Source organism: Sceloporus undulatus, chromosome 1 (genome assembly GCF_019175285.1).
Source record: "Sceloporus undulatus isolate JIND9_A2432 ecotype Alabama chromosome 1, SceUnd_v1.1, whole genome shotgun sequence".
In the NCBI taxonomy this organism is placed as follows: Eukaryota; Metazoa; Chordata; class Lepidosauria; order Squamata; family Phrynosomatidae; genus Sceloporus; species Sceloporus undulatus.
This window is the reverse complement of record NC_056522.1, coordinates 377,635,862-377,649,169: the sequence shown is the minus strand read 5'-3', so window position 1 is coordinate 377,649,169 and position 13,308 is coordinate 377,635,862. Positions and strand designations below refer to the sequence as shown.

Here is a 13,308-nt window from a genome sequence, read left to right as displayed (position 1 = left end):
TCCTTCTGCTTTCCCCCCACAATTGGGACACAAAGCAGATTACAAATTAAAAGAACAATACAGTTAAAAATGAAAATACTTGCCTAGCAGACTCTCTTTTAGCCTTTAGTTGCTGTTGTGTGCCTTCAAGTCATTTCTGACTTATGGCCTCCCTGAACTTCCTTGCAAGTTTCTTTAGAGGGGGTTTGCCATTGCAATCCTCTGAGGCTGAGAGAGAGTGACTTTCTAAGGTTGTGAGTTCAATACTAGCCAGGGGCTCTGAGTCAACTCAGCCTGGTATCTTTCTGTAGGTCGCTAAAATGAGTACACAGCTTGTTGGGGGCAATTAGCTTACACTTTCTAAATCACTTAGTACATTGGTAACTGGTATAGAAACATACTTGCCATTTCTAAGATCACTCAGTGGGTTTCCATGGCTGAGCCAGGATTCGAACTCTGCTCTCCTGAATCATAGTCCGATGCACAAAGCACTACGCCACGCTGGCTCCTTTATCCAGGAGTAAAAAATTGTTATATTTGCTCAACCTTTCGAGGAGCTATAATGATCACTGCCAGCATGGTGTAGTGGTTTGAATGTTGGACTGGGCCACTGGGAGACCAGGGTTCGAATCCCTGTTTGGCCGTGGAAACCCATTGGGTGGCCTTGGACAAGTCACACTCTCTCAGCCTCAGAAGCAAACCCCCTTTGAGCAAAGCTAGCCCAGAAAATCCCAGGGTAGCCTAAAGTTGAAAACAACCTGAAGGCACAAAGTAACACTTGCTCACTATGGGATCAGCTGGTTTGTTTGAGTTACACCTTTGAAGAATATGATTGTAGATTGTCTAATTTTTTATTCTAAATCAGAACATGAGGTAGAAGTAATTTAAACACGTAGTCTTATTTAAGTCCTTTTGTCTTTTTAATTGTGGACTTTATTCTTTTAGCAAGTGGTCTATTTTAATATTCTGTTTTAATGCTCACTTTGGTATGTTTTTAATTGTACTGTGCTTTTAAAGTGTAAGCTGCTTTGCGTTCCAATTCTGGGGGAAAGTGGGATATAAATGTTGCCATCATCATCATCATCATCATCATCATCATCATCTTATGTGTTTTTTTCCCTTTTCCCCTTAGGCCTCAGTCCATACAAAGGCCTTTCAATCCACTGACGTCTAGCAAAGGTAGGCTTGATTTCTTTGCCTTGGTGCAAGAATGGGCAACTGTAATGGAGCCAGGGGCCAGTTCAACCCCCCTTGATCTCCTTGGGGTTTGCACAAAATACTGAAATATCTCTATTTTAAGTCCATCTCAGATGTTGCCTCCTCACTTTGTCTTACTATTTAAAGAGGGATTAGTAAAAAAACAAAACAAAACATATTTGAGTACAGTATTTTGTGGAGATCAGAGGTATTTTTGCACATTTTTACACAATTGGGTAGTTTTCTTTGTGATTTGAGGGCAAACAGTACCTAAACATTTGCTCTAGTTGGTAGATTATTCATTTCTTAAAACTGTTTGTTTCTGAAGGTTAATGTACATTTTCATCTTTTCTTTTGGATCTGCAACAGCAACAGGAGAAAATGAAGGTGAGTGTTTCCAGTTGTAAACCTATGACAATAACATTATTTTTATCCCACCTTTTCACCAATTTGGATCTCAAGCGGCGTATAAAAACAAACATAGATTTTAAAAATGCACAGTGTAAAGAAGTAATTAAACTAGCAAAAAGCTTACAGTCAATTAAAAGATTAAAATCAAATTTAAAAAATAAACATGAGTTATTTAAGTGATATAAGGGGCGAATTTGCAGTTGCTGGTTTTGTAGACTAAAGATGCAAAAATGAAATGGATTATTTATCTTAAGTATGTAAATGACTTTTGAAAGTCCATGATAGAATCATATTTAAGTATATGATAAGGGACAGTACAATTGTATAATGGAGCCACGAAAACCTTTTAAGGGGAAGTCAGTGAATGCAAGAAGAGTGCATAGGACTGAAGATTGACTCCACTGTTATACAGTTGGTCCTCTGTATCCATGGATTCAAGCATCCACGGCTTGAAAATATTCCCAAAATATATAAATTCCACCATCCACACCTTGAAAATACTCCCAACCCCCCAAAACATCCCAAAATAAAATGTGATCTTGCCATTTTATGTAAGAGACATCATTTTGCTGTGCAGTTGTATATATTGGGACTCGAGTATCCACAGTATTTTGGTATCCATGGGGGATCCTGGAACCAAACTCCAGTGGAGTGTTGTGTCTTTTTAATTAAAAACACACACTCATAAATCATTAAAAACAACAAGTTTTGCATGTTATACAATTCTCAAAGGCTTGCAGAAAGATAATAAGGAGGGTGCTAGGCTAACTTCTCTGGGGAAAGAGTTTCAGGGCCTGGGAAGGCCCTCTCCTGTGTTCCTGTAAGGATGGAGGATGGTAGGACAAAGAGAAAGGTCTCCCCAGAAGATCTCACACCATGAGCAAATCTGTGCGGGAGGATATAGTCCTTTAGATAAACCTAGACCTGAGCCATATAGGGCTTTAAATCTCCAAAGTCTGGGAACAGCCACCAAGAAGGGCCTCTGTTGTGTTCTCAATAAAAATTCCTGTAAAGGTGTTGGGATCAAGAGAAATGCCTCCTCTAAAGATCTCAAAGCTCAGGTGGGCTCATATGAGGTCCTTCATACAATCTGGAACTGAGCTGCATAAGGCTTTATAGGTCATAACTAACACTTGGAAATATCCCTGCAATCATCCTAACAGCCAGTGGAGCTGCTACAGAAAATAATAATAATAATAATAATAATAATAATAATAATAATAATAATAATAATAATAATAATCCACCTTTCTCTTGGTAAGATGGCTGACAAACTTTAAAACAGTACAAGTTTAAAACAATACAAAGCATTAAGATATAATTAAACAAAGTTTAAAAAAGAATTATGCATCCTGTAACCAGCCCTGTAAGTAATCTGGCTGCAATTATTTGAACCACCTGAAGTTTCCATATGTCTTTTAAGGCAGCCCTGAAAGAAACAGGATATTTAAGGATATTAACTTTTTGTCATTTTTGTATTTTTTAAAAAAAATAATTTTGATTAAAGTTTTTTCCCAACATACATTTAATCAACAAATCAACAAATAACAAATAACGTACACATTAGACATATTACAAAAACGTAATACAACACACATACATCATTTTGATATCTGTCATTTTTGTAATTTTGGTCTTGTTTCTTTATTTCCAGGGAACATGTTTTACAATTGGCTGGAAGGTAACTGTTTTATTTCCCCTCTCTATGCTCTGCTTTCAGTGGCAAATGCAGCATTGCTGAGTTTCCTTTATCCAGGGTTCCAAAATCCAGCATTGTCCACATGGGTGGCTGTCATAGTGACGCCTTTGCTTTCTGATGGTTCAGTGTGCACAAAATTTGCACAGAATTACTGAAGATATTATGTACAACACCACATTCAAGGTGTGTGGGTAAAGTGCATACGAACCATGAATTTCATGTTTAGACTTGATTCCCATCTCCAAAATATCGCGTTGTTTATATGCAAACATCCCAAAATCAGCAGCAACAACTTGAAATCCAAAACACTTCTGGTCTCAGATATTTCAGATAAGGGAGACTCAACCTGTATTTATTTAAATGACCCTTTGATCTTTTAAAACCCTGAACTGGAGACGTGTTCCCTTCCTGAGGTCTTTTCAATGTCTTCTTGCAGGCCTCTGTGTGGAGAAGAGGGCTTTCTACAAACTCATATCGGGTCTCCATGCAAGCATCAACACCCATCTCAGCGCCAGATATCTTCTGAAAGGTTGGTCCCAAAGCTTTCTCTGTAATTAGCTGGCACAATCAGTCAAAGATGTCCCCACGCATGGAAGGGGCCAGACACGACTGTGGCGTTTGTAAGGAGATCTTGTAGCACGCTTGAGACTAACTGAAAGAAAGAAGTTGGCAGCATGAGCTTTCATAGACTTCAGTCTAATGCCTCTAAGGAAGTAGACTTAAGTCTAGGAAAGCTCATGCTGCCAACTTCCTTCTTTCATAGTCTCAAAGGTGCTACAAGATCTCTTTACATACTGATTTTACAGACTAACACGGCTATATCTTTCTTTAAAAATAATAAACATAAAACTTTTATTGATACTTCTTATAGCCATACAAATTAAGAAAAACAAGTCACTTATATCTTTCAACAAAGGAAACCATCCAAAAAAACAAACAAAAAGCATAAAAAAAAACAATAAAACAAATTAACATGACAAATATACCATCAACAAAATATTACCATAAAGTCTACTTTAACATTTCCCCCAGTGTTTTTTATCTGACACTATACATAAACTTTCTTTTGCCTGCCAATAAGTATCTTATTTCATATCAAAGACATTTTAGGACACTGAATCTAGTCTCTCTTTTCTCTTCCAAGACACCTGGGCAGAGAAGCAGTGGGGACACAATGTGACTGAATTCCAGCAGCGTTTTGACGAAGTCCTGACTCAAGGGGAAGGTCCCAGGAGGCTGAAGAACCTGTATTTCATCTACCTGATTGAATTACGGGCCCTTTCCAAAGTCCTGCCTTTTTTCGAGCGTCTGGACTTCCAATTGTTCACGGGGGATAAAACTCAAGATGAAGAAACCAAGCAGCTCCTTCTGGAAATTCTACACTTAACAAAGTAAGTGTAAAGGTGTGATTGGGGCTGAGAGGCGGAACGATCCCATTATGAAGGGTAGAAGAATTAATTTCTTCATTTGCATAGTGGAAGCTTGTCCCAGTTGGACACCTACAAATATGCTGGACTATGACTCTTGTCATCCCTTGCCGGCTGTGCCATTGGCACGGAGGGCGGATGGAGGTTGATATCATATGTGTACTGTTTAAAAAATCCAGCATATGCCTATCTGTCTGTCTGTCTAGGAAGAATTTGACTTACCATGGTGTAGAATTTTTAAAATCTTTGTTTTTTTATCTGTCGAGCCTCCCTGTCAAATCTTGAAAGCAACTAAAGATCATGGAATCATAGAGTTGTAAGAGACCTCAAGGGCCATCCATTGTAATCCCCTGCCATGTAGGAAGACACAATCAAAGCCCTCCCAAGAGATGGCCGTCCAGACTCTGTGTAAAAACCTCCAAAGAAGGAGATTGCACCACACTCCGAGGCAGCAGCACATACCACTGTCGAACATCTCTGACCGTCAGGAAGTTCTTCCTGAAGTTTAGTTGGAATCTCTTTTCCTGTAGTTTTAATCCATTAAACAAATAGACTCTACATCCGTACTGGGAATTGTGGGGCTGTCAGGATGTTGTTGGACTCCAATGCCCAGTATTCCTCACTATTGACTGTGCTAGCTAGGGCTTGAATCCTTTTTGCTGTCACAGATGGGGCTAACCTCAGTTTACACCTGCATACATATATATTTAGGACATTGCAAAAGGAAGTAACCTGTATCTCCCTGAGCAATGTCATTTACCCTTGTTACAAAACAGCAATTGCAAGGCTATCAGAAAAAGATCAATTCTCCTAGCTACCTGTCAGTGACAGGGATGTGTCTGAGTGAATTCTGGCTGCTCTTAGCCATGATAACTATGTTTACATATGTGAGCGGATGCCATATTAAGGAGGGAGCAAGTTTGTTTTCTGCTGATCCAGAGACTAGGACACAGAGCAATGGACACAAGCTACAGGATGCAAGTTAGTTAGTGTTGAAAAGAAATGGCAGTATTACACCCATGCCAAGATCTCATCAGTCCTATGAAACCAGTCCCAAAAGTAAAATCTAGTAACACAGAGTCCTAGATGAAAACCATCAGATTATTAAAAGTTTGTAGTGGACGTCTAATAGCTGGTAGATCTGTAAGGTAAGCTCTTTGAGAAATCTTTTCCACAATCTGCTGTTAATTCAGAGATCTTTAATTTTCCCTTTGACTAATATTTGTCTGTAAAAGGACTCCTATTATAAATGACATTTTTCACCCTTCTGCTTCAGATCTTTCCCTTTGCACTTTGATGAAAATTCTCTTTTTGCTGGAAACCAAAGAGAAGCTGCCAAGTTAAAGGTAACAGTTCTTTTCCAAGCCACTCTTTGTGCTTCCCATTTATACCCCAGAATCAACTGTTTCTATATTGTATGCTGTCAGTAGTGAAACCTCCTACTCTATAAGCTAAACTGCTATGGATGTAGCAAAATATTCCTTTTGCTTAGGGAGCAGAGGTGCCAGTAACAGAATACAGTGGTCCCCTCACATTCGCTGGTTTAGGGGTGAAGGACCCCTGTGAAAGTGGAAAAACAACAAATTAAGAAGCCCCATTTTACCTAAGAGAACATCTCTCTAGGAATCTCCAAGTCCTCTTTTTTTAAAATTTGTTTTAAACATTATTATTCACATAGTACAAATTACACGATCCATAATTCATAATATGCTTCCCCCCCTCCTTCTCCCACAAACATGCACTTGGAGGAAATACATTTCATTTAAATTAACAATCATTTTTGGAGATATGGAAAATATCATTAATTAGCCTTTTTACTTCTTCATACCCCATTTTACTGTCCACCTTCCACTTTAATCACAATTACCCATTTATCTCTCCATGATTCTTTATTGCTTACTCCAGTATATTTAAGTCTTCTTTCCCTAAGGAAATCAAATAATATTATTCTTTTATATATTTAAACAAATAAGACTTGTTCCAATTAGATTCCTTTTTCCATCCAGAAGTAATCACTGTATGGACGGCTTTTAAAATTTGTTTTGTTACATATCTTTGTTTACTATCCAATCTACGCATTGCTGTAGTACACCTTTTCACTGATGGGCAAAACCTGTCAATAGGCTTTCAGTCTCGCTGCTGTTCTATTACTGCCTTTGTGCGATAGGTTCCTTCCGTGGCAATTCCACTTCTCAGGCAGTTACATGATGTGAATGGGCATGATTCTGCTCCTCTCCCTCTCGCAACGACAGCAGCTGCCAACACCTTCCTGAAACTGACTGCTGTGTGCACATGTACACAGCAGCTGGCTTTGGGAGAGGCAGTTGGCGGCTGCGATTGTTTGCCTGAGTCTGGTGTGTGAATGGGCACAAAGCAGCCCCATGCCTTGGGAGTGGGTTCGGAGCAGTGACCATGGCAGCCGTGAAGCTGGCTGCTGTGTGCACATTTGCACAGCAGGTGGCTTTGAAAGGTGCTTGACAGCTGTGATCGCTCCCTGAGGCGGCGTTTGGCAACGCAGAAAACAGATCGCATGACCATGCATCGCCAAAGTGCTATCATGGCAAAAAGTGTGAAGAGAAATGATGCCAACTAGTGCTGTTCCGGCAGGACAGAAAACCAGTGTGATAACAGTCCTTCTAGTAATCAGATAAAGAAAAGGCAATGTTTTTAAGCAACATTTCTTCTGTTTCCTCACCTCCCTACCAGGAAGAATTTAGGCTCCATTTTAGGAACATTTCAAGGATTATGGACTGTGTTGGTTGTATTAAATGTCGCCTTTGGGGGAAACTACAGGTTAGTAATGTCCTTCCTCTCACCATTTTTTTCTTCGTTCTAATTTATTTGAATTTTTACTAATTTTAAAATCCTCAGTCTTAGCATAGTACATACAGGTGTTCCTTAATGGATTTCCACATTGGTGACCAAAATGATAGATTTAGAGATTTTTATGCTTTCCCTCAACATGGAGATGCAGACTATCCGCTTTCCCCCTTTGCCTCTATTTTGCTGTTCATACATGCTCAGCAAGGGATTCTGGAGTCAGCTACTGTTTACCTTGCCTATTGTATATAAGCACACACAGCCAGAAAAGGATCACCTAGAGTAGAAACCCACTCTTTCTCAGCTTTGTTGATTGCATTGTTTATTGTGGGCATGCTGTTGCAACTTAACACCAGAAATGTGTGTTCCTCCATCCCTCTTTCATCTTCCTACCAGTCTAATGGTGCTATAAAAAGAAAAATCCATCTAGACAGAAGCTGAGGGGAAAGAGCGAGCTGGACAGGTATATAAGGCTTTTGTACAAAGGAGATTCATTGTCAGAGGTGTTGTTAACTGAGGTGTGCATGCACAGACACCTTTAATCTGCTAGGAAATTGAATGTTGAATTCAATGCTGGGAAAATTTGCTTTTTTTGGACCAGAGCTCCCAGAATCAGGCAGCCAGCATGGATGATGGGAGTTGTATCTTAAGGCTGAGAGGCTGCAGAAGGTTGTGTTATAGATCACAGCGGCAGTGAATTCAGTCCAGCCTGCAGTCTGAGAGTGCATTTATATTGTAGAGATAATGCAGTTGAGACCACTTTAAGTGGAATCTTGGGAGTTGTACTTTTACAAGGTCTTTAGCCTTCTCTGCCAAAAGGTGCTGTTGCCTCACAAAACTACAGATCCCAGGATTCTGAAGGATGGAGCCATGGCAGTTAAAGTGGTGTCAAACTGCATTACTTCTGCAGTGTAGATGCACCTTACCCTGTCCGCAAAATAGTTTCAGCTCCTTGAATAGCTTCATCTTCTTACTGACATTATAGCAACCAGCCTCCCCACTAACAGGTTGACTGACTCTACATCTCCCTTCTGTGCATACAGACTCAAGGCCTAGGAACAGCTTTGAAGATCCTCTTTTCTGAACGCCTGATAGAAAACATGGCAGAAAAAGGCCCTTCACCCAAATTCCAGCTAACAAGGCAAGAAATCGTGTCCCTCTTCAATGCTTTTGGAAGGTGAGTGTGTGGTGTGCGTACTGTCACATAATGGCTAGAATCTTGTTGGGTGTTGTAGGCATGCATATAGTTTCCTTGTGGAAGTAGTTGGGCATTTTTGTTTGTATTTACACAGTTCACAGCAAGAAGAAAGGCCTTGCTTCATGTAGGGCTTGTCTATATTTGCCAGAATACTTCAGGTTGCCCCCAGAGTATTCTAGTTCCGAATCCATCCTGAATGTCTTCCTTATCTGCTGTGGGTTTTCGGCACACAACAGCTGGCTGCCTAAACACGAGGTTCCTGCAAGCCAGGCAGTGCCACTGCTGTGAGCATGCCCTCAGAGCAACTTAGCAGGAATGCTTGCAAGGATCATAAATCACAGAATCATAGAGTTGGAAGAGACCCCAAGGGCCATCCTATCCAACCCCATTTAGACATGCAAGGAAGACACAATCAAAGCCCTCCCTGTGACCAATGGCCATCCAGCCCCTGTTTAAAAACTTCCAAAGAAAAAGACTCTGCCACACTTCAAGGCAGTGTCTTCCAATGCTGATCAGCTCTTACCACCAGCAAGTTCTTCCTAAGGTTTATGTGGAATCTCTCTTCCTGTAGTTTGAATCTATTGTTCTATGTCCTATTCTGTGGAACTGCAGAAAACAAGCTTGCTCCATCCTCAATATGACCCTTTCAGATACTTAAACAGGGTCACCATCTTACCTCATAATCTTCTCATCTCCAGGATAAACATACCCAGCTCCCTAAGTTTCTCCTCATGGGGCCTTATGGTTTCCAGACCTTTCACCATTTTGGTTGCCCTCCTCTGGACTTGTTTCCAGCTTGTCCACTTCCTTTTTGAATTCCATGTGGGAAGGAAGCCAGCCATCATCACCATGTGGATACGGAGGGCTAACAGCTACATAGCAGAGGTGCTAAGAAACCCTGATCGTGAATCGTGAAGATGCATAATGGGACACTGGCAAGATGGAGCTCTTTGCTGGCTCTCCTACATAGTAATGTAACTGCAGCTCTCTACTAGATAGGGATATTAAGGAACTTGCTCCATGTTGAAACTTGCAACATACACACAGCTCTGTCTTTGCCTATATTTACTGTACGTATTTCAGTTAAATTTAATCAGATTCCCCCCCCCCCCCTTGTGTCTTTCACTGCAGGATTTCAACAAGCATTAAAGAACTGGAAACGTTCAGGAACCTCTTGCGACCCTTGCAGTGAAATGGCTTCTTATAAAGACTGGCTCCTTTATTCTACAAAGGCAGGACTCGGAGGGGTTTTCTGCTGGTGCGAGTGTCAAGCCTGTTTAGGGCAAGGGGGCAAAGTCAGCATGGGCTCCAAAAATCCCACCGCAGTCTCCGGCTTGCAAGTTTACAGTTGGTTCTCTGGCAGCTGAAATCCTCAGGTGAATCTGATCTCCCAGGACAGAGAGAGGTGGACTTTAGGATTGTGGTGGTTTCTCCGTTTCCTGGAATCCCTGTGGTCCACCATTGTGCTCTTACTTGATGGAATCTCTCTAACTGAAATTAGCCCTTTCTTCATTGTTCTTAAATTCTCAGGAAGTCCTTGTTTTTTTTAAAAAATCCAATTGCTGGATCTGGTCTAGATCTACCTGATCCAGTGATATCCCACTCAGGTTGGGTGGCCAACAATCTCCTGCTCACCTCTGTTCTATAGGATTCAGGGGATGCACCATTTCCAGCCTCTTAGGGATGCTGGCCTTGTGACTAGTTTGTTGTAATGTGCATTGTTTGCCCTGAAGTAACTACAAAGAAATAAGACAAGCAACAGGGAATATCAGGGAACCTAAGCAAAGGATAATCCTAAAGAGCAGAGAGTTCAAGGAGACGTGAATGGAGCTTTGGGAAGCTACATTTTTGGACTACAGCTCCCAGAACCTTAGCTGGCTGGGAATTGTTGTCCAAAAAAAAGCAGCTTCCCAATTCTGCACAGTGAATTTGCAGATTATTATGAATGTCTCGAGAGGAGATGGATCATTATGAATGTCTTACAGAGCAGGCTAACAAACCCTTCTTTTCATTCCCAGCATCAGAAGACAAGCTTTTGTCTGTCTTGTAAACTAATTTCAGCTGATTCTCATAGCTTTTGGTCCTTCTCTAGCCCTTTTTATCCTCCCAAATCCACATGTCACAGGCCTCTTTGTAGTCAGGGAACAATGGGTTCCTTAAGAAGTCTCCCATGTTTTTGCATCAGGAATATTTTGGTGAGGTGGAGGTAAAACATGCACATTTGGTCCAAACTGAAGAAGAAAAAAATGTTTTACCTTGGTTGAAGTCTCAGTCCACTATGGTTCCCCTGTTGCAGCTACAATGCGGTATCTCACAATACAGAGAACATGCAGGGGTAGCTGTGTTGGTCATTTAACAAATGCAAACAAAAATCCATCAGTGATACTTTTATTGGCCAACTCGAAATGCACAATATACTTGTTGCAAGCTTTCGAAATCCTGTGGGCTTCTTCTTCAGGCAAGATGTTAGAAACCAAACATTGGGGGGGGGGGACAATTGGAGACTACTATACTAGATTACTATGCAACACCGGCTCACAGAGCCCTTGCTATAACCAGTTCAAATGGTGTCTGGAATCCAGTTGGTAGTTCCAGCTAGAGAAGACCCATGGTATCACTGGGAGTTACTATTGTGTTGCCCTGCCTTTCAAGAATTGATTGGGTCTATTCCAGTTGGGAATGTCAAGAGAATTTACTGATATCCTTAGGTGGGCATGGAAGGACCACAAAGCTGGTCAGAATTTTGCTTTCTGTCAATTTCCTGCCCTCCAGCTGTGATAGACTACAGCTCCCATAATTGGCTGTGCTGGGTTAGGACATCATGAAAATGGATGATACAGAGGGAGCTGAACTCCCAGAAAGGCAATGTGGTGTAGTTGTTTGAGTGTTGCACTAGGACTTTGAGAGACTTGGGTTCAAATCCCTGTTCAGCCATGGAAACCCCAGGGTAACCGTGGGCAAGTCACATTCTCTCTCAGCCTCAGAAGAAGTCAGTGGCAAACACCCTTTGAACAAATCTGGCCAAGAAAACCCCATGATAGATTCACCTTAGGGTTGCCATCAGTGGGAAACGATTTGATGGCACATAAAACAGTAGGATCTTCAGAAAGGATGGAAAGCTATTCTCCCCCCTCCCCCCTTCCTTGGGCAATTCAGCTCACATGCCTACTGAAGTCCAAACACTGTCTCTGCTTGGTGAGGTCTAGAGTGCATCTGCACTACAAAATTAGAGCAGTTTGATATCACTTTAGCTACCAAGGCTTCAATCTTGTGGAATTCTGGAATATGCAGCCTGCTGAAATACTTACAATTCCTTGCTAAACAGCTCTAGTGCTATACTTCAGGGGAGAATTTCCAGTACATCTCTAAATTACAGCTACCAGGATTCTTTAGGATGGCGCCATAACAGTTGAAGTGGTATCAAACTGCTGCAACTAGTGTAGACAGAACCACCCGATACCTGCTTCAGCGTTCTCAGGGAGTACAGCAATGTGGAATTGCTTTTACTGTGAAATGCAAACCTAGGATTTGTCAAGAGCAGAAGGAATTCAGAGAGGCTTGCTTTTGCATTTTTGCTCAGTACTAGCAGGTGAGATGGGCAAAATGTGGAAATATAAAATGGAAATGGGATATACATGCCAAAATACTCTTTGCCTTTTTGTGTGTGAATAGAAGCTGAAGGGCATTGTCAGAGGAACAGACCCAGTGATTTGAATGTGCTAGATTACAATGGGATGGGATATATAGTTGGCCCTCCATTTGTGCAGGGGATCTGTTCTGGACCCTCCCCCCCTTTGCAAAAACGGAGGCTTGTGCATATTCAAGCCTCATTGAATGGGGTGTGCTCCCAGGCGCACACACCATTGGAAATAGCGGAGGTCGCCCCTCCGCAGATATTTGATGGCGTGGATCCCACATCCGTTAGTTAGGAGAGATGACTGTATTTGCATTTGCAAAACAAAAAAGTAGAATCAAGAACCAAGTACAGTGTACCCTTGGTACCTGCTGGGGTTTGGTTTCAGGATCCTCCATGGATACTAAAATCTATGGATGCTCAAATCCTATTAAATATAATGGATAGCAAAATGGTGTCCCTTATATAAAATGGCAAAATCAAGGCTTGCATTTTGTAATTATATATTAAAATATTTTCCAGCCATGAATGCTTGAATCCCTGACTATGGAGCACCAGCTATATTTCTGTTCCTATTTAAACACCCTGATTTTATGGATCTTCCTAGTACCTTTCTCTCTGCTGAGATGGAGGAAGCCTTCAGCTTGAAGGCACAGAGGAATGAAACCCTTGTCCTCGGTTTCAGTTAGGTAGGTACAGTCCAAAAATGTTACATATTCTCCCCTACCTTAGCCGTGATTTATTACCCATGGACAGTCATGGCCTGGAAAAATTCCTAGTATAGGTTTTGGTACTATCTTTAGTTTCAGGCACCCACTGGAGATCTTGCAATATATCCCCCATGAACAAGGCAGGTACATCCATATATTCTGTGATAAGGATGTTAGCTGTAGAATCACAGCAGCCATGTGTACCTGAACTTCTTGCTAAAAAATATTTTGGC

At 41.3% G+C, this 13,308-nt stretch overlaps 1 protein-coding gene across 1 annotated transcript in view; it reads left to right on the top strand.

Moving 5' to 3' along the window:
* The window catches only part of ERO1A (endoplasmic reticulum oxidoreductase 1 alpha), a 31,914-nt gene extending 20,834 nt beyond the window's left edge, over positions 1-11,080 (top strand). The window contains 9 exon segments of the mRNA XM_042446095.1: positions 1,112-1,158; positions 1,546-1,563; positions 3,242-3,268; positions 3,723-3,815; positions 4,431-4,677; positions 5,990-6,059; positions 7,420-7,506; positions 8,577-8,710; positions 9,863-11,080. Coding sequence (XP_042302029.1) covers positions 1,112-1,158; positions 1,546-1,563; positions 3,242-3,268; positions 3,723-3,815; positions 4,431-4,677; positions 5,990-6,059; positions 7,420-7,506; positions 8,577-8,710; positions 9,863-9,923 — 784 coding nt within the window. The 3' untranslated portion in view covers positions 9,924-11,080.
* The last annotated feature ends 2,228 nt before the right edge of the window (positions 11,081-13,308 follow it).